This window comes from Brachyistius frenatus, unplaced genomic scaffold, assembly GCF_029030835.1.
Source record: "Brachyistius frenatus isolate BFR_SWC_R1_liver_20210118 unplaced genomic scaffold, ASM2903083v1 Contig_4, whole genome shotgun sequence".
NCBI classification, from domain to species: domain Eukaryota; kingdom Metazoa; phylum Chordata; class Actinopteri; family Embiotocidae; genus Brachyistius; species Brachyistius frenatus.
In genome coordinates, this window is record NW_027210603.1 from 7,206,512 (window position 1) to 7,227,348 (window position 20,837).

A 20,837-nucleotide genomic window follows, 5' to 3' on the forward strand; every position below is an offset into this window, starting at 1 on the left:
GATAATATGATCAAAGCTAGCAGTCAATTGTTTTAGCTAAAGTCTGTCTGAATCTGTCCTAAACTGAACAAGTTGTTCCAACCCAGTGATCTGATTGGTCAACTGTACATATGGGATGTGCTAAAATCAGCATTACAGCACACCCTGCTCATCACTGGAAATATCACTCCGCCTTCTCAATGTGAACATATAATTGGAATTGAATTTCATGCAATATGCAATACAATGTTGTTTTTACGTGTTATAGGTCTGCTAATTGTGACCCATTTGGCGAAATTGGGTTTCTTTTGGTCCATATTTGTCGCTCCGAGCACCGGAACCATAACACTAAAGATAATCGCGCAGTTAAAAACCTGCTGGCGGCTCACATAACCGGTTATGTTTTAACACATGACACCGTCGATGTCTTTTTTCTGCGGATATCTTCCTTACAACAAGATTGAGTGAACTAAGCAGTTCTGTGTTTCTATGTGCTGTATTTATTCAGTTTGAGAAAACATCTCTAGAAAGCAGTAAAACGGACTAGATCTCGTCTCTGTTACTCGTTCGGCCTACTTTATGAAGTGGTGAACATTGCAACCTTTTATGTGGAAGAAAACACAGAGCGGTCATTCCGTAGCAGAACTATCAAGCTAAAAGACAGAAGAAATCTGTTGGTTGTCCTCGGTGTCAAGAGTCAACCAATCAGAAGACAGGGTTGATATCAATGTGCTTTAAAGACTCAAACACAAAACAGTCTGTTCTTGGTAGAGCTCCAGAGAGAAACTTAGAAGTGGAGATGGAAAACCATATTGAGATGCTTGTTTGATACTTAATACCACAAAAAAATACCCTCATATGGATATAAAGACTGCAAATAAAACATCAAAATGTGTAAAATATGGGATCTTTAAACCTTCCTATCAGCACCTCAACAGCTCACTCATCAGTGTCATATCTCCACAAAAACTGATGTCAAAATATCAACTTGTGGTTTTAGTGGGGTTCATGTTCAATATGTCTTAGCCAAGAGTATCAACTTCCTGATGTCTCCATAAGTTGCCTCGCAACTGTTCTCTGAAAAACTCTTGGTCGTAATCCCTGTTAAAACCGCAACTTGACCTTTTTATATTTTGTCTTTTGTTTCACCAAAAACTTGAAAATGATGTGTTAGTTAATGTGGTTTAGATGTGCGTGTTTGATTAATTTTGTAAGCTTCTACAGAGCCAGGCTAGCTGTATTCCCTGTTTTCAGTCTTTGTTACGCTAAACTAATTCCCAGCTGGCTGACGTGACATATGTAACGTGCATGAATGATATCCATTTTGTGAACTGTCAGTAGGAAAGCACATAATTGTAAAACTAAAAGCAACAGTTGAGATCCTCTGACGCTCTTCTCCACCTGATCCTCTGCCTTGTTTCTCACAGGAAGAGATGACCAGCGCTTTAGCGACCATGCGTGTGGACTACGACCAGGTGAAGATCAAGGATCTCGACACGTCCAGCAACCCTCTTCTCAACAAGAGGCGCAAGAAGGCTGCTGCAGGGGCCAAGAGTGGGTCCACAGTCTGCCAGAGTCAGTGAGACGAGGAAATCCAGCCAACAGAGAAATGAAGCTCAGAAATGGGAGAAAAGTTCATGTGCAAAAGAGGAAATTATTTAGAGCTGCTGGTGACTCTTCAAAGACTGGACGTTCTCTGGAAAGGAAATGTTTTTTTGTTTTTTTTAAAAAGGGAGAATATCGGAACACCGGTATCAAAGCTGGACATTTATCAGACATATCAAGACATGATATCATGTGTATCTTGTCAATGGTAGGAATCAACATCTATGTTCCCTGTGGGCCTGTTTTTAATTATTTTTATGTACGTATGTAATTTTTTTTAGAGCTTGCCTGTTTGTAAGTGTCTGAGCAGACTTGATGTATTTGTAGTGATTTTGTGTATTTGAATGCTGGATCGCCTGTTTGCGGTCTCCTTTGCAACTATGCACTAGAGTGCAGATCACACACACACACACACACAAACACAGACACACACACACACACACACACACACACACACACACACACACACACACACAGAAACCAACTACACTGTGAAACTGGAACACTCTTTATTGCCTGTGTTATCTTAATGTTGTCTTTCTTGTGCTGCCTTCCTTCCAGGGTTTAAACAAGTCTAACTCTGACTGTCTTGTCGAACTGCAGCCTCCATAATGACCTGACAGTTCAACCCCAGGGAGTTTTTTTGAGGCAAGTATCAAGTAAAATATTTGACTCTGCGTGTCACTGCTGCACGTCAACATTGTGTCCTATTAATGGAGCAACAAGAGGCAGCTCACAGTCTGTCTGCTTTCTGTCAGTGTCTGGCCAGAGAGCTTCATGGAAGCAGTAGTTGGGCAACAGTTGATTGTGCTACACTGAAGAGTTGTGACACTTTTCTTCAGAAAGGTGCGTGTTTATGGAGGTTGAGTAAAATGGTTCCTGTAAATAGTGGCTGCAGTTTCCTTTCATAACGCAACACAAGCAAGTCAGTGCAACCTTTAAGGTAATCTCACTAAGGTGCTCTTCTTCCATGTAGATTGTATTTCTTATGTGGTTTTGGATTAAATTTATGTGGTCTTCAGGCTGATGTTTTTTTTAAATCATGCTGCTTTGTGCAGCAACTATAAAAAGCAGCAGTGGAGTAGCCATTTGGGGGCTGTCTCACTTGTTTGACAGCAAAAGGTCAACATTATTATGTTTAGATTATAAGGTAAGAACCTTTCCCCCACTTTGATCACATGGTCCTCCTGCAGTATTTAGTGGATAGGTTAGGGGGAACAAATCATAAAAACTCTTTGGCTGCCCTGCTGTAAATATGGCACTTGAGCCATTAATAGAGCGAGACCTCTGTTTTTGTCTCAGGAAAAAGCCTAACAGACAAACAATGAGAAAGTCTGAGAGTGTTTGTGGATGGAATTTTACAGCATGTTGTAAATTACATACTTCCTCATTTAGAGACAGTGGTGAGACTTTTCATCTTTGTTAGTCAGACATTTTGTGGAAACAGCCCAAACAATGATTAAGCCACCTGTGTTTCCCATTAATAAGATGTTGACATAGTGACAAGTGGCTCAGACATGTCTGACTTCAGCTGCTGATCCTCCCTCCTGCTGCACAGAGCTTTGCAATGAAATTTAAAAAAAAGGATGACTGATACTGTTAAGTAAGGGGTTAGTCATGGATCAGTTTCATTTCTGCTATTGGTTTATTTGTCTGTGAAGATTAATTTCAGTATTCAGAAAGTATGTCATTAATTGAATAATTAAGGCTTTTATTAATAAGCTATAACTGAAAGCACTGTTTACTGAAAAGACAAATCGCTCTCAAAGCACAGCACATGAAAATTGTTTGTGTATGAAATATTGTGGTTTGTGATGAGGTGGGTTGATCTTAAATGCTGCCCATGACAATATAAAAGGTTTGATCGAGGCTCAGGGTTTGGTGGGTGTTGGTGGTGGATGGTGGTGGTGGTGGGGGCTGGGGGGGGGGGGTTGATCACTTTGGCCTTTATGGAGGAATGTGTTGAAGGTCAGAGGACAGGCGATCTGACCTTCAGCTGTTTCTTCTGTGTTGTCTGAACCCCTTCTGAGCCACGTCCCTTCCCCTATCTGCACGTTTCATTGTCTGTGTCCTGTATATACCTCAACATTATCCCCGATGTCTGTCTTTCCGCCATCTTTTTATATGCATGTCTGTGTCTGAGACTGTCTTGTTAATTCACAAATGAGCCGTTAAAGGCCTTGCTTGAAAATTTGTGTCATCATTATCAGAGGCTGCTGGTATGAGTATCATTACTGCCACCTGAAATAGCCTCAAGTCCTCACAGACAGGTCACGTGATGTTCACATTATCTCCAGAGGGTCACAGTGCTGGCAGCTCAGCGCCAGTGTGTGTTTGGGCCTCCTATAGCCAACTAAACTGACATCACAGCATTGTGATAAAATCATTATTTCAATGCTTATACACACTTTGTCTCCATCTTTACTTTTTTTTTCTCACTGTTATTTGTTTCACAGATTTGAGTAAATGGATCATGTTGGGTCTTTTAACACAGCTAAGAACTGGAAAAAAGGAAAAAAAAAAAAAATCAAGTTTCTATCATTGGAACCATAGAAACTCTCTCACATAGTCCATAGGCCTCAATTTCCACAAGGGATGACTACATCTAATCTTCACCTAAAAACAAGTTCTACCACTTAGACTTGTCACTGTAAATCTCATTTTCTCTTCTTGTTATATTGCTTTTTGGGCATGAAATTTGCATAGCAACACTCAGGGGAAGTATATACGTGATTTTCTTTTATGCTGTGTTGAGGGTGAAGGCAGAGAGATGAATTCTTTCTCAGCTCAGGTTCTGGGTTCCATACACAGTCCGACTCTAGAACTATCTCCTTATTTGGCTCCGGAACCAGCCGTCGACTTTCACACTAACACACACATCACAGGCAGTTACATTAATGCCCAACTCGTGTCAGTCATGGTGCTTACTATGAACATTCGAACAACCTCTAGGCATTCTGGGAAGAACCGTTGCTATCCCGACGCTGCGTTATGGTTGGTGTTCATTTTTGTATCATTTAATCAGTGTCGAAGACGTGTAACAAAATATTACAGCATATTTATCACTAATGTTGAACATTTGTGAATTTCTATTGATATGGCTGATCATGCTGGACTAGTTTATACGGCATCCTAAATGTCACCGTGAAGTCCTGCCCTGATGGGGACATTTCCCAGTTGTCCCAGGGTGGGTGTGGTGGAAGGAGGGTGCAGAGGGCAGGTACCTCGTCACATCCATTTTTAGTGTAAAGCCTTCCTCCTGTTTCCAGCTCTCACACACACCCCCAGCGTGTGTACAGTGAGCATCGGCGGAGGACAGGAAGCTGTTGGACGCACGTACACACACACACACACACACACACACACACACACACACACACACACACACACACACACACACACACACACACACACACACACACACACAGGCTCTCCGCTCTTCATCAGACAGACGCCCATGATGAGAGGCTGCTCCAGCCGGTCCAAACTCGCGCACAACCAGGACAGACCGGGTAAGAGACGTCGCTTTGAAGGCTCTTATCATCCTTGCGTAATGTAATTTTAAATTGTGCACCTTGAACCGGATGATAGGCGGACAGCGAAGGGCAGGTCGAGCAGCTCTTAAAAAAAAAAAAAAAAAAAAAAAAAAAAACGTAAACAAGAGGACGTGCTCGTCGGCGTGTTGGCGCTGTCACCGAGACCTTTCCCCTACATAACAACAACAGCCGATGATCTTTGGTTTCATAGGAAGCGGCCTCAGCACTTGTTTTACTAGAACACAAATGAGGAGAGAGGCGGATATGACAATACAAATAATGCTGATAATAAAAGAAATCTGTGGTATCCGAGTAGAGAATCGGATCTCCAGGGTTCTTTCAGTTTCTATTGGGCTGTTGTTATAGTCACATTTCATTCACCGGTCGTTGTAATAGATGTTGCAGGAACTGATTGGTGGTTTTATGGCTGTTGTGGTTGTGCAGCTCACACTGTTCTGCTGCGATGCGATGCACGACACTGATGTCTTACTGCAAAGGCTGATCTGTGACTCGTGAGCGGAAAAGGTCTGGGCATGCTGAATGTTGCTGCCAAAAGTAATGTTAACATAGACTACTATATAGGGAAATGACTTGTCCTGTATGACAGACACAGACTAAAGGCAGCTAGCTGCAATCAGAGCCTGGCAGCTGCTGGGAGGAGGAGCTCAGTCCTGTTTCCTGTTCACATTGTTTGTGTACAGTGTGTTAGACACCTCATTTGCCCTCCCTGGGAAATATCTGACTTCATACAAAGCAGATATATACAGAACTGTGTAAGTCCTCTTAAAATAGGGCAGATGACTTTTAATACCCATATGCCTCTCAACTTGTATACAGCTGACAATATGTCATGGGACTATCAAAAGTCTGCACTGCAGCATGTTTACTTTCCACTCGCTGAAAGTCTAAAAATAATCCTTAGCATGCTTTACTGTGCCATTTCTTTGCACCTTTTGAACCTGACATGAATTATATTCTACTAGCAGGCAGGGAATTTGGGAGCGTTTAATTAGAAAACCTACATCTCCCCATATTTAGGTCACAGGCCCTGTTGCTCCACCACCAAGACTGACTTGAAGCTTAATATAATCAGTACACCATGATAACACATAACACACAACAGATGAGCAGATAGGCCGACTAACCTGAAACTGTGAGCTATAAGTACACCTGTGCAGTTTCATTTAATCCAGTACAACAGCTCTGCAAAAGTCTTTGTTTAAAGGCTTATAATGTTCAGTTATTGTTGACGGTGTTAGTGTGGTGTGGGTCATCTCTGAGGTCATTTCTATGGCCACTGTTGGGCTGTCTCACTTGACTGCATTGTACTGAAGGCTATTCTGTTTACCTGGTTTGAGCAGAATTTTAAAAAAACAACTTCTTGAAACAGAAGAATCTCTGACACCTTATGAACAAATGTGTTATTTGTTGCAGCACCATTGAGTTGGATTGCATTCCTAATGTGTGGTGTATAGATAGTTTGCCAGCCTGGGTCAATATACAGCAAAGGAGAGAGAGGGTGTAATGCTGCCATCTCATGGACATTGTCAGCCCATGACTGAGGTGTTTTACACAATAGCTCACCTTGTTGGTTAACATCGCAGATGGAACAGAAAATATTTTTGACTTAATGACTGACAATTTCCCAGCAGATAGTTTGATTGATACCATTTACAATCAAGTCAAGTTTCTCAGTTAGCCATTAGTGTGGGAGTGGTCAGTAAAACCGAAGCAACTAAACAGAAAACAGCCATGAATAATGTGAAAAGGCCAATTATCAGTAGATTGTCTAATCAGAAGAGATGCTGACGAGTTCCTCAATATGAATCATTACTAAAAGCAGCTTTTGAGTTGTATTCTATCCCTAACGCACGGCATCATGGCCAGCTTCACATCTTCGGGGGGTTGTTTCATAAGAGCACAAATGACCAGCTGGGCTACTCGTGGATGACTCTTGAATTGACACTAAAGCTTGAGTGGTTACCTCAGATTTTCACATTCCTGTGAAACAGGCAAACACAGCCAGGTGTCTTTTGCTGGCAAAAACTACACCAAACCACTGTGCTAAGATAAGATCAAACAGTTTTTAAGCAACACTGAAAATGTGGTTTCTTGAAGGCCCTTCATATCCACACTGTGCTTCCAGGGCCTTTAGAGCCATAGGTTTACTGCAGCAGGTTTCTTTGTCGCTGTTTAAGAACTTCTGATGCTGTTTGACATTACAACATTTCAAGAAAAGCATAACTACTCGCTTTTACATCCTTGACTCTAGCTAGGAAGGTGCTCTAAGCTTTCCTTATCAGTCAGCTGCCGCACCTGAAAGACCAAAATAATATGGATGAATTTGCTCAAAGGTTACTGTGACCTCACAAAACATGTTTGTGTCCAAACCTCAAATGTTCTTATACTAGTTCATGACAAAATTTCACACATATCTATTGGGACAAAAATATGACCTGATGACATTTCATATCCAGAAGGTCAAAGGTTAACTTCACTGTAATATCAAAATGTTCTGCAAAAACACTTTTAAGTCCATTATTCAACACCATTCAACAGAAGGGGAGAATAGTGACCACACTTAACATTTGGTCAGACTCTTGGCTGATTGCATGGATCTTCTACTGTCAGGTTGAAGATGTGTTCATTCTTTCCAAGTCTCCATTACATTCATAAAATAAGTATTGCCAGGATATGGATGTAAATTTCAGCTTCACTGATTGGCGGAGGTAACTGCGAGGCGCTGATTTGTAAAAAGCTGTAAAAATGGACTGCACACTTATTGCTCAGAATAGAAAGCCAGATGGTAAACATAGGGGAGCACATTGTGCAGCTGAAGAGCATTTTTTTTTTCTCCAGAAGACCAAACCAGCACTTTCAAAAACAGTCAGTTTTGTAGATAAAACAAGTTAGGTAATTTCTTAGCAATTCGTTCTAATTCTAATTCGTTGATCTAAGTCTGCCAGAGTAGTAAATATATAGAATAAATAAACTTTGCTCAAATCTTCTCCAAGACAACTCCATAAGGTGGCAACATCAGTGTTTTGTGAGAAGCTAAAAAAGATACTCAACACTGCTGTAAATATTTGTCAACTAAACATTTTTACAGGAAACAGTTCGAATCATCGCAGGAACCTGAAGTGAACAATGACATGACTCTTTCAGCATTTCGCACAATTTTGATAAGTTCAGGAGTATTATCATACTCTCTCTGGTGCATTCAAATTAAAAAAAATTCCCCTCGGGGCTTAATAAAGTAAATACCTACCTGCCTACCTTCATGTATTCCCTGTAGCTTGGGTTTTTGGGTGCGCTCAGCATAGGTCACTTACGGTTTGAGCAGAAAACCTTGTTGCGCTCGCGCTGCGGTCATTACGGCTGCCCGTCGGTTTCCAGTGTGGCCAGACCGGGGCACGTGACAACGGCACGGGGAGAGAGAGGGGAAGCGCACGAGCGCCGGGACCTTCTCCATCATCCCCGCAGAGCCTCGCGGATGAAACACCGGTCACCTTCAGAGCAGCATCACGGGAAAAGGCCCCGCGTTCCCGTTCCCGCTGCGGCTGCCTCCGCCTCAGCGCAACACGGAATGGAGGACGAAGCGCCGTCAAATCCGCGGGAACTCACCCAAAACCCACTGAAGAAGATTTGGGTGCCGTGTAAAAATGGCCTTCCTGAAAAACACATTTCCCAAAGAAAGGGTGCGTACGACGAACGTGGCCGGCGTGGTTAGCGCCGGCGCGGAGCTGCTCGTGCGCGGTTTACCGAGCAAAGCGTATTTGAACGTGTCCTCCCGATGCTCGTGGTTGTCCAACCCACCGTGGAGCTCGCGCTATCTTGCCCGGTGTTACCACCTCCGTCTGGTTTCATGTGCTAGCTAACGTTACTACAGGTGAAAGCGCGTGGCGCTCAGTTCTCAAGGGTTCACGTGTTATGTAAGGTCTCATTCACACGATGTTCACCGCAGAGGAAGGCTGCTCGTGTCGAGGAGAAAGGACTGGCACCGGGGATGCCCGCGTTATTGTTGCTCTGTGCCAAGTTAAGCATCCGTTGTTGGTAAACAGGAATTGTATCCCTGCAGTCATGTGAGTGATTCGCCTTGTTGATGTGCTGCGGTGTTTTTATCATTGGTCACTCGACTGTTTTCCTCACTGTGCCCTGAAAGAGGATTTTTTTTTTTTTTTTTTTTTTTAGTTAAAAATGTTGGAGGAATGGTGAGCATTGGGGTCTGTTTGGTTGGTGTGACATGTTGGACATAAGCTGGTTTGCGGCATATACACATATATTCAGATTGCAGAGAGGTAGTGTCGTGCTCAATATGTTAAACTTCAAAACAAACGCATGAACCAGCACCCTTGAAAGCCATCGTGCTCTCTGACCCAGTCATCTGTGCACACACAGCGGCTCAATGTGGAAACTAGCTGTTTGCTTTCTCCAGATGTCTTTGAGTTGTAAAAATGTTTCACAAGTCCTCTGACACATCCTGAAACCAGCATGATCTCTGCTCTTCGCCCTCTCGGTGTCTCAGAGTGGGCAACTTTATGCTTTGTACTGAACTCGGTTTTATGTCTTCCATCTACCTTGTGTGATCATCGCATGACTGAAGTATCCACATCTCTTTTGTGTTCCAGTATGTATGACCAACTGTCCCACCCTGATTGTGACAGTGGGCCTTCCTGCCAGAGGAAAGACCTACATCTCCAAGAAGCTGACCCGCTATCTCAACTGGATCGGCGTGCCCACCAGAGGTACAACCTCCACCAGCTGTTCGCTGCAGCCTAACAAACTAGAGTGAAACATAGCACGGCTTTAGAAACATCACTTAATGAGACTTAAATCAGTGTTGTGTTTGAAAGTCAAAGTAAAAGGGATGTCAAAGGGTTTTGCCTCCATATTTTTCTCCACAGAGTTCAATGTTGGGCAGTACAGAAGAGAGTTCGTGAAGATCTACAAGTCATTTGAGTTCTTCCGTCCAGACAACGAGGAGGGGTTGAAGATCAGAAGGTAAGAGTAGTTTATGGCCTCAGATGGACTCTGCAATTTCATAATCACCAGTCATGTAATGTTTATGGGTTATCTGTGATTTTGCAGACAGTGTGCTTCTGCAGCGCTGAGCGATGTGCGACAGTACCTCACAGAGGAAGGAGGCCAAGTTGCGGTATGTCAAATGATAAATGCTGTATTGGGAGAGATATTATATACAATTTAAATAGCATCAGTTGTATAAATACATACAGTCCAATGCTAAACGTCTTCTCCATTGCTGTTCTGTGTTTAAAGGTTTTTGATGCCACAAACACAACCAGAGAAAGAAGAGAAACCATCGTCCAGTTTGCGGAGCAGAATGGCTTTAAGGTAACTTGTTGGGTCGCAGCGCTCAGTGAGGACACTGCTTTTTGTGTTGATACTGAGTCAGTGTTGTTTCCCCTCTCCTCCCAGGTGTTCTTTGTGGAGTCGGTGTGTGAAGACCCAGATGTCATACAGGAGAACATAGTGGTGAGCGGCTGTGTTTGTCAGATGTTTTTGTCTCGAGGAAATAAGCCCGTGTCCTTGTTGTGCTCACCGCTCTGCTGTTGCTTCGTTTATAGCAAGTGAAGCTGGGCAGCCCCGACTACACAAACTGCAACACCGAGGAAGCGGCGGAAGATTTCATGAAGAGGATCCAGTGTTATGAAAACTCCTACGAGACGCTGGATGAAGTTCTAGACAGGTGAGGTGGAGGCTGTGTTAGACATGATGTACCACCAGTCCTCGTGTCACAATGAAAAATGAAAATATCAGTCAGAATTTCTTAGCGCAGGTTTCCCTAAGTATTGAAAGCCTATGCTCATAAAACTTGCTCAGAACCATGTGAAAATTAAAGCTTATTTTACTTTATATTTTAATGCATTTCAGTACGGTTAAAAACATTAGTTTGGCTGTTTTGGGTTTTTGCTCATTTGCAGATATGAATACATTTTTAATGAGCCTTTTCTGGAAAGTTTAACAAATTTATAAAACAACCTAACTTTGTGTCTGAACTGTTTTTCCACTAAGGGGTTCAACTACCTCATTAAATCTCTGTTTATTCTGTCTATTTGATTATGATTGGCTTCTAAACTTATGATGTCACACGTGCAAGATCTAAACTGAGATTTAAGGTGAACACAGAAACCTTCCCTATGCAGCCGATCGGTATCAATGAGAACAACCTTGTGGTGTCAGACTCTGTACAGACAACATCCTGCACACTGAAACTCAAGTGACATAAGAACAACACAATGATGAACACAAGTCTTTTTTTTATTCATGGTCTCCTCTCAGGGATCTGTCCTATATTAAAATCATGGACGTGGGTCAGCGCTTCCTGGTCAACAGAGTGTTGGACCACATCCAGAGCCGGATCGTCTACTACCTCATGAACATCCACATCACGCCGCGCTCCATCTACCTGTGCCGCCACGGAGAGAGCGAGCTTAATGTTAAGGGTCGAATCGGAGGAGACTCAGGCCTCACGTCTCGGGGCAAAGAGGTACAACAGACTTCGCAGTACAAGAGAAGTGTCCTCAGAACTGCGACTTACTTTTTCCTGATGTGGTGTATTAAAAAAAAAACCAAAAAAAAACGTTGTTTACCTCTCTGCAGTTCGCTAAGAAGCTGAGCCAGTTCATCGAGGCACAGAAAATCAGCGACCTGAAGGTGTGGACAAGTCAGATGAAGAGAACCATCCAGACGGCCGAGGCTCTTAGTGTGCCCTATGAACAGTGGAAGGTCCTGAATGAGATCGATGCTGTACGTGTTGCTCTCTTGGCTTCCAAGCACTTGTGTTCACGGTCTCTTTGTGCCGTGTTGGTAGAATTTAACCTGTGTGTAATGACATTTTAGGGTGTGTGTGAGGATATGATGTATGAGGAGATCCAGGACCACTACCCTCTGGAGTTTGCCCTGAGAGACCAGGACAAATACCGCTATCGGTACCCTAAAGGAGAGGTCAGTTATATTTGTCTATTGATGCTATTAAAGTGTGTTGCTGTACGTCCACGTAGAAGAAACATGCTTGGAGACGGCGTCTGATTGAATTTTGGAAATTGCCAAAGCAGAGCCGAATCTCCTTTGTGAATATAATGACATACTCTCTCCACGTGTGTGTGTGTGTGTGTGTGTGTGTGTGTGTGTGTGTGTGTGTGTGTGTGTGTGTGTGTGTGTGTGTGTGTGTGTGTGTGTGTGTGTGTGTGTGTGTGTTTTCACCTCCAGTTCACCCCATTACTTCTCCATTAATGTCACACAGGAAGATGGATGTGGGCATTAGTTGGTTGCCCGGTCAGACCGTGCTGATGTAGCACTTTGGGACTGTTTTAAAGCCAGCGTTAATCTAAACAGCCTGTTTGGAGTTTTCCACTTGTTGTGCGTAATTACTCAGAAGAACATGTGAAGAAAATGGATAGAGAGAAAGTGTTCATTTACAGAGGTCTTGTTTTTTATGACGATGCGGGTATTGCTCTGATTTCTTATCTATTTCTTTTGTCTTTTTTCAATGTCTCGTCTCACTCAGTCCTACGAGGACCTGGTGCAGCGATTGGAGCCGGTCATCATGGAGTTGGAGAGGCAGGAGAACGTGCTGGTCGTCTGTCACCAGGCTGTCATGCGCTGCCTGTTGGCCTACTTTCTGGACAAGACAGCAGGTCGGTCATTGAACTCGGAGGTCCCCGAACTTCTTGGGTCATGCACCGGTGTACGAATTTCCCAAGCATGACTTCCCACTGCAATCACCTAACAGTTCTTTTTCATTAGATCAAATTCATCTACTTAACCATGCAATGGCCTCATAAAGGGTAAAGAACATCAACATAGGGCCACCGTTTCATAATCAAAGGATACAGCTCTTGATACAAACGGTGCCACTCTGCATCTCAACTTCTAACTCCGACTCCTCTTCAGCATTGAATGGCTCGTCTGACCCGTCGGGGCGAAGCCAAATTCCCCTCGTTCCAAAAATCAACAACCGAGGAGTCCGTTCTGTCGGCGTCCAGCTAACATGTGTGCTCTAAAGTCTAGTTTTCATCCAGCCAGACTCTTGCGTACCACCAGTGCTACTCGTACCACAGTTTGGTAATCACAGCAATAATTGAACCTAAAGGAGCCTTAATGTAAAAACCTACATCCAGAGGCAGCATTGTGGCAAATGACACTGAATTCAGTTAATGCATTTAAATACAGTAAGTTTGGGGACAAGAAGACACAGGATGAAACTATAAAATAGTTGTTACTGGAAAACAGACCAAACCCATAACTAGGACGAAAGGGTCATTTTTTTTTTTTTTACTTTTTAAGATCTTTCCAACAAATATCTGCCCATTTTCCTTTTACTTACTCCTGCTGAAGGCCGTGCGAGGAATGAATTCACGTGTACGGTGTGTTTCAGCACCGTCTCCAGCTGCTTCGTCACTTTATCGGTCCGCGTTAACCTCTGTTCCAAATTTGACCGTGCGGACGTTCGTTGTCGGCCAATACAGACACGGATGCTCCGTGTTTGGAAACCGAGAATTCATATTTGTAGCAGGTTTCATCACCATGTTTGGTGTATTGTCACACTACCAGACCATGAACTGTCGTGTCACTCTCATCCACTGTTGAGTGTTTGTAATTGCTCTGCTCAGTATTCATTTATTACCCGCATATAGAGAAATATATAAATCACAGCCTTTTTCAGGCCTGTGTGCCGGGCAGTTTTATAAGACGCACATGTCATAAAGTATTTACACCTTGCTTTGAATAAGGTACTGGATAAAATGTTTTGTTCACTCACATGTTCCGTGTAAAGCTCTGACATACTTTTATAGAGTCTCAAGATGTGTGCTTCACTCCTGGCTGACCGACCTAATTTCTATTTTGTAGTTCAGGGCATTGTAACAAAAATAGTCCAATTTATCTTCTTTTTTTTCTTCTTTTTTTTTTTCTTTTTTTTCTTGATTTCTCCTTTTCAAAGTATGGTTTATATCGAGTGCAGGATACACAACAAGTTGGGCTCTTTCCGTCGCAGGGAAAAATGCCACCAGAAATCAGATTCCAGAAATCGTCTGAAAATACAAGACAGGATCCGCTGTTCCTCTTTTGTTCTGCTGGTTTAATGAACTGCTGATTTGTCCTTACAGAAGAGCTGCCGTACCTGAAGTGCCCGCTGCACACTGTGTTGAAGCTAACGCCAGTGGCCTACGGTAGGACTGCTCTCCTGTCAGTATGTAATGAACCAAATAAAAAGAATCACGAGCTAACGAAACAAACCTTCTGTCTGCACGATCAGGCTGTAAAGTGGAGTCCATCAGCCTAAATGTGGACGCGGTCAACACACACAGAGAAAGACCAGAGGTGAGTGTAACGACACACAGACACGCAAAACAGCACAACTGACCCACTTTTGTTTTTTTGACAAGATGTCTCCATAACGGGTTAGTCCGACAGTTTGAGGTGCTGAACCATCTTCTGCAGCTGTTATGTTGTGTTTTTCCTGCACTTTATGCTGATGGACATTTTTTTTCATAATCAGTGCAGAGCAGGTTTTTGTGTCAGACTGTGTGTGGATTAAAGGTCCATAGAAACAACCTCTAATGCTCTTACTGCTTCTAAGGCGCCACATTTTCACCCTCACATCCATTAGGTCAGCATGCCTCTCAGTCGACGTGTTACAATCCTGATCAGCATCAAAAGCTGTATATGAAGTATTATACCAGTGAATTGACAGTATGAACCGCACATGAGTAAACTGATATGATGCAAGGCAATCAGCACAAGCAGAATAATTGAATTTAGATGATGGTTCAATACAAATACAAATACAAATACAGCCTCTTTGTGTGATCTTAACTTTTTGCAGCTGATAAATCCAGATTTTTTTTTTTTTTTTTTTAAGGATGAGCATCAGATAAACAAGAGCATTAAAACTTTGCATGCAGTGGTTTCATTTCTTCTGGACACACAACTGATGGACACGTCTGACAGATAAAACCCTCAACCATGTTTAAGAACTAAATGTCATACATGTTTTCAAGTCCTGGTGCGTGCAGTGGATCTCATGTCTCCCTTGTGTTTTGATTCCTCCTCCTCTTTGTTTTTTGTTTTTTATCGAACAGAACGTAGAAGTGTCGCGGATGTCAGAGGAGGCTTTGCTAACAGTGCCAGCTCACCAATGAGTCCCCCCCTTCCCCTTCCCCCTCCCTGAACCCCCTCCCCTCCCTGAACTCCCCCCACTCTCTTTTAGCCTTCATTACGCACACTGAACCCTTCCGACGCACAATGTACCCTCCAGACGCACAATGTACCCTCCAAGTGAATGCTGCTGTCTTCTGTTTTATCTCCACTCATATTTTAAGACGTGATGACGGTGGTAATTGACTGGAATCCAGTTTCTAATTCTCAACTATTAATCCTGTCACGGATCTTGTGTCATGCACATTCTCTCATTTTTGGAGAATGAATGAGAAGCAGATAAAGGTTTATTTGAACTGATACTGCACTCCCAACTGTGAAGCAAAGAAACTCACCTTTCCTGTTGAAGTATTAATTACATGTAGCTGATTTTCTTATTGGTCTTGTCTGTTGAACTGATTTAACAATGTTTTGCCGGTGTCTCATCACTTTATATTTCTGTTGGTAGGAGTCAGGGAACTGTAATCTTAATTTTACAGCACTGCACAACAGAACAATGTTGTGCATTATTTCTAGTTTGCACATGAAAATCAACTGTTTAGTTATGTTGGATGTCTAAAACTGTCTAATGAAAACCCTGGAAGTACAGAAGTCTCTTGGTAATTTGTTAAACTGTGTGAAGTATATTCATATCACTGATCAGAATTAAAAGCAAAGTATCTGTTTATTGTTTCTAAATAAACTCCACTCAACCATTTCATGTATCCTTACCACACTCTGTGCTTCATTTCAAAAAGATTGGCGTGAAAGTTTGCTTCAGGGTTCAATAATGTTAAGTTAGGAAAACATAAAATAGGTACAAAACGTTGGTCTGGTCATCTCTTCCTGACTCGGTATTTCCTTGATATCGTCACTATCTCTAGATCCAAGGTTCAGTGGCTTCCTGCTTCACTCTGCTGTTTAAACTGAACACTTCATTCAAACACTCCTCTGGGATGAATCTGCTGCCATTCACCAGCCTAAACAAAATACTCGCCGTGTAACACAGATTTCTGTCTGCTGACAAAGTGAGCGCTTGTTGAAATATCAGCATTGCGTTTTTAAAGTATAAATCATATTTTTTTAGAAATATAAAGTAACATTTAGTACAAAAAAGTTGCAACGGATTTGAGTTCTACAGAAGCAGGTATTAGGTACATTTCAGGATGAATCACATTTACACAAATAAAAGGAGCATATTAGTAACATCTGTTGGGAAATATTCAATTTGATCCACGCTTCACAGAGAGAAAGGAGGCTTTCAGCACTGTACCAGAGACCAGTCTACTCACTGATGACTGTCTGGGTGATGTGGCCACCCGATACAGTGCCTCAGTCCAAAAGCTGAAAATGTATCTGAAGTCTTGGAAAACTGCCATAAAAACCATGACAACAAGAGCCAAACACATCACTGACAAAGAGCAACATGGGTATGATGGACAGTGTAAAGAGGCGTTGACAGATGGAAAAAGGAGCCGGACACCTTGATAAAGTGTTTTAAGGATGGTAAAGCTTCATTGTTTTCTTGCCTCCTTGTAAAGGTGGATATATGTGTGTGTGTGTGTGTGTGTGTGTGTGTGTGTATATATATGTGTGTATATCTGACGCTGCTGCGTTCGTCCTTACAGAATGTAAACATCCACCGGACGACTGAAGACGCCCTGCAGACCGTCCCTCCTCACCTCTGATGCCTTTGCTGGCGACGTCGGACCTCTCCTCCCCTCTCGCCACCTTTCCCGGTGACAAGACTCTTCGGCTTTCCCCATCTCTCCGATCTGCACCACCCGCTCGCACCGGTGACCGTCTGGGTGGTGTGCCTCCTTCACCGCTGTCACGCGCACACACACACACACACACCTCTCTGTTTATCTTTTCTAAGGGATTTTGAAGGAGCTCAACCAGAGCACACGAGCATCGGGGCCTCAGAGCTCTCATTTGAACACAGTGTTGCACGCGGCATAGCTGCTGCTGTATTTATGAATCAAACTGCTGTCTCTCTTGCACATAAGGGTGTTGGCTTGCAGCAGATTCCTGCTTGTTGCTCTGCTCCGTATGGTTTCACTGCGTTGATATTGTGCCGCTGTAGAATTAACACGGAAGGTTAATGTAATGTGTTTTGAGGTATTAACCGTGTGGTTTCATCTGATGAGCCTGTGATTTTTCTGCTACGTGATTGGTCAAATCAGAAGGTGGCAGCTGATGAAGGGAGGAGGGGCTGGTGATTGGGAGGAACAGGTGGAGCATAGAGGTGTAGGTTCCATGAATACAATCAGATAAAGTGGGATGGTAGAGTATAAATTTATGATAATAAACCAGGAGTGTTCAGGAACTAAACACCTTTTGTACGTGGTAATTAGGCCATACTGCTCCTCCTTGAAAATATATGCCTTCTTCAAGCAGTATCGATGCAGTGCAAATCAGTTTACCTCCAGCAGTCACACGCTTTGTGTGCCTCTTCTGTAGGAATGCATTGCGTGTCCAGGAAATACTGCTGATGAAACAAAAGTGAACTTCAAAAGTGTTTGAATCGATTTTGTAACACCACGTCCTTGTCGTTGAACGAGTCTTTATGTAAATCATTTGGATTCAGTTGTGACGCTGTCTGCAACACTTCCCCTTCCTCTCAGCTGAAATAACACAGCGACTGTGCATAAGGTGACCAAAGTTTTAACTAAAAACAACTTCCTCTAAAACAGAACAAATGCATTTATAGATACGGCGGCAGCACAAACTATGAACAAGCAACAACCGGTAGAAACAACTGACTTTTATTGTCTTTCACTTTTTCCTTACATGGGTGATGGTGGCTTCTTTACAGACAGCTCTTTGCTATATGTGATTTAATGCCACAATTCCTTATGTCCTGAACAGAGAAATTTTGGAGACAAATTTGAAACAACAGTGACAGGACACAGACTCACACACACAAAATACAAAAACCTGGTTGTTTTATTTGCCACAACACGTCCTCGATGCCCCTGTATTCATGGCTATCAACTTGATTAATACTTTAAGGACCCGCCTTTGTTTGGGGATTTGTTCTAAGTGGCTGAAAATGAAACTGGTAAATATTTCATTATATACAGTAATTGATACTCATGAATACAGGGAACTATTCGAGACGGATGCAAAGGGTGTCTCTGCCGGATTGGTCACGTTCCTCTCATCTCCTCGCTGATTGGCTGTTAAATCCTTTAGTTCTGCACTCTTGTGCTGATTGGCCCACAAGAGTGTTCCCAGGCTTGTACGGGACCAAGGACAACACCGTCATCAGAACTGTGAAGAAGACAGCATTTCATTATTTTTCATCTTTGCATATGTGTTGTTGTTTTTTAACAATAAAAACCACATGCAGTTTGACCTTTAAATGCAGAAAAAAACCCACAAGCAATATCCCAACTTGAGCAGCAACAGCAGAGAAGAAGTTGCTTACGTTCTTGAGGAATTCTTCAGCGACGATACGGGCCCTGGCATTAACGGACAGTTTCATCTCGCTGATCTCCTTGTCGATCTCCTCCATGAAGTGGATGACAAAGTCCACAAGCTTGTGTTTGTACATCTGCTCCGTGTGGAAGTTGGTGATCAAGAAGCTAATATCATATCCCTGAGGAACGATACCGAAAGGAGTCAGAGAGACTGGTCAGCACATCTGACAAGAAATATTTTGAGGTGTTTGATGTTTGTTTACTGTCTTGACTATATTTGAGCATAAAGAGCCTTAAAAAAGATCCCACTGTTCCTCATTTTATATATTTGTATTCTTCCTGTCTTACTGTACATTGATTCCTCTTCCGCCATTAGCTGCTTTTATTCTATTATATAAAACCCATATTACCCCTCTCCCTGTCCATCCCTTACCTCGACTGGTTTCCTCCTCAGAATGAAGAAGTTCTCTGCTCTCATCATCATGAAGCGCATAAACTTGTGGCAGAGGATCTTCTCAATCTCATCAGCCTGTAGTCAATAACAACATAAGTTTGTTTTGATGCATATTTAGACTGTGAAAGACAATTATCAATAGTTCATGAAACCAGTCAAAATCATGCTGGTTTTAATGACCTGCTTGACAGCAATGCTGACTCTGACAGAGTTGATGGATCCCTCAATGAGAATTTTCTCCTTGTCATTGCGGCTGATCACCACGGGCTGAAGTAGCAGCTCCTTACTGCTCCTGTAACCACATCAAAACGCATCATAAACAGTCCTTTTCACTTAAGAACTAATCTGTTTTCCAGATACAGGGACTTATTATTGTGCCTAAGACCCTACAACGCAGTGTAGTGACTCTTACAGGATGGAGCAAGTCTCAATTTTAGAGTCTTGACCCTGCTTGTTGTCATTTTTTCTTCCCTCCTAGATTTTCTTATGCATATTTGCACAAGTCCTAACTTGTGTGACAGCAGCAGATGATCTGCACACAGTTTCAGGGCAGGAGAAACAGGAGGAAGCAAAGACCGCGGACAACTAGGCGACACTTCTACCTCTACAGGCCAGTGTTGGTTTAAACATACCTGACCTCCACCTCCGGCTTGTTGTGACGCTCCACCACCTGAGAGGAGAAGTTTTCCAGACAGAGGGCAGCCTGCAAGGTGGCCCTCACAGCGTTTAAGTAGGGGCGCAGAGTCGCTGTCTGGGGAGAGATGGAATAAGATCAGTGGCTGGGTGGGTCACTACTGTGCATGATGTTATTCTTATATAGATCAGGGTACATGCAGAGTGAAGCTCCCAGCTGCAGGGTCAGACGATGAGGTCAGGTTTGATGAGTGAGCTGTGGGTAACCTGACGTCCTATTAACCCACTTACAACCAGGCTTGCCCACTTTGATTTGAAAAATAAAGCTATTCTTCGTTATTTTAGGCAGAAAAAAACCCATAAAACCTTTAACAAATGCCAGTTTTCTATGAAGATTTCGCATGGAAGGAAGTGATTTGGCTGGCAGTGGATGTGATGCGTTCAAGTGATCGAGATTGCGGTTCATCCAAATTCATCACGTCTAGCTTCATTATCGTGTCTTATGCCAAGGATATACGCTATTTAATGACGGAGCTCGGGGAAGCAATGAGGAGAAAAGTGGCTGAGATGAAAAGACAGTTCAGTCTCTGGTTTCTGCAAACCGTGTCAAGGATGCCCGTCAGCTCATTTTACTGCAGCCAACCAGAAACCCTGTCTACGAGAGACACGGAGCTAGCTCGCTAATTTTGGCCTTAAATGTAGCCGTATTTAGGGAAAGTAAATCGCTAAATAACAAAATATAAAGATACATTCAGTGGAGGGGACTTACCATTTTTGCGCTGTAAAAGACGGAAGTTCCTCAGCCACGCCTGCGACGAGTCTTCCGTAAATCCTACATAGTCAAGTAAAGCTAGGGTGCGTTTGTTTTGACTTTGCTCTTAGTTTGAGGAAGCGGATGTCCTCACACTGGCGTTTGAGTTATTTGTCTCCGCCCAGGTGGAGTATAATTGTAGAAAAACGAGCGCACCCTAAGGTGTGCCCATTTCGGCCCAGGAATGGGAGGTATATTTTTCGGCGGCCGTCTGGTTATGAGTTATTTTGACCTTC

At 42.9% G+C, this 20,837-nt stretch overlaps 2 protein-coding genes across 5 annotated transcripts; one reads left to right on the forward strand and one right to left on the reverse strand.

The window, feature by feature from the left end:
• The first annotated feature begins 4,972 nt into the window (after positions 1-4,972).
• On the forward strand, positions 4,973-18,020 carry pfkfb4a (6-phosphofructo-2-kinase/fructose-2,6-biphosphatase 4a). Of its 4 annotated transcripts, none has more exons than XM_069713237.1 (14): positions 4,973-5,096; positions 9,749-9,865; positions 10,025-10,121; positions 10,209-10,275; positions 10,398-10,472; positions 10,557-10,613; positions 10,706-10,827; positions 11,421-11,628; positions 11,742-11,888; positions 11,982-12,086; positions 12,649-12,778; positions 14,249-14,311; positions 14,398-14,462; positions 16,907-18,020. In XM_069713237.1, the coding sequence occupies exons 1-14, from the start codon at positions 5,042-5,044 to the stop codon at positions 16,964-16,966; spliced, it is 1,368 nt and encodes a 455-aa protein (XP_069569338.1). In that variant the 5' UTR covers positions 4,973-5,041; the 3' UTR covers positions 16,967-18,020. The 4 variants fall into 4 exon arrangements, with proteins under 4 accessions (XP_069569338.1, XP_069569330.1, XP_069569321.1 ...); XM_069713229.1 differs by lacking the exon at positions 16,907-18,020 and adding an exon at positions 15,224-15,996; XM_069713220.1 differs by lacking the exon at positions 4,973-5,096 and adding an exon at positions 8,530-8,818.
• Positions 18,021-18,030: 10 nt separating this feature from the next.
• Positions 18,031-20,657, reverse strand: LOC138629506 (actin-related protein 2/3 complex subunit 4). The gene is made up of 6 exons (XM_069713251.1): positions 20,560-20,657; positions 19,790-19,908; positions 19,338-19,449; positions 19,137-19,232; positions 18,712-18,882; positions 18,031-18,554 (listed from the first exon to the last, which is right to left on the reverse strand). Exons 1-6 carry the CDS (start codon positions 20,560-20,562, stop codon positions 18,549-18,551), a joined length of 507 nt encoding a protein of 168 aa, XP_069569352.1. The 5' UTR covers positions 20,563-20,657; the 3' UTR covers positions 18,031-18,548.
• Positions 20,658-20,837: the final 180 nt, after the last annotated feature.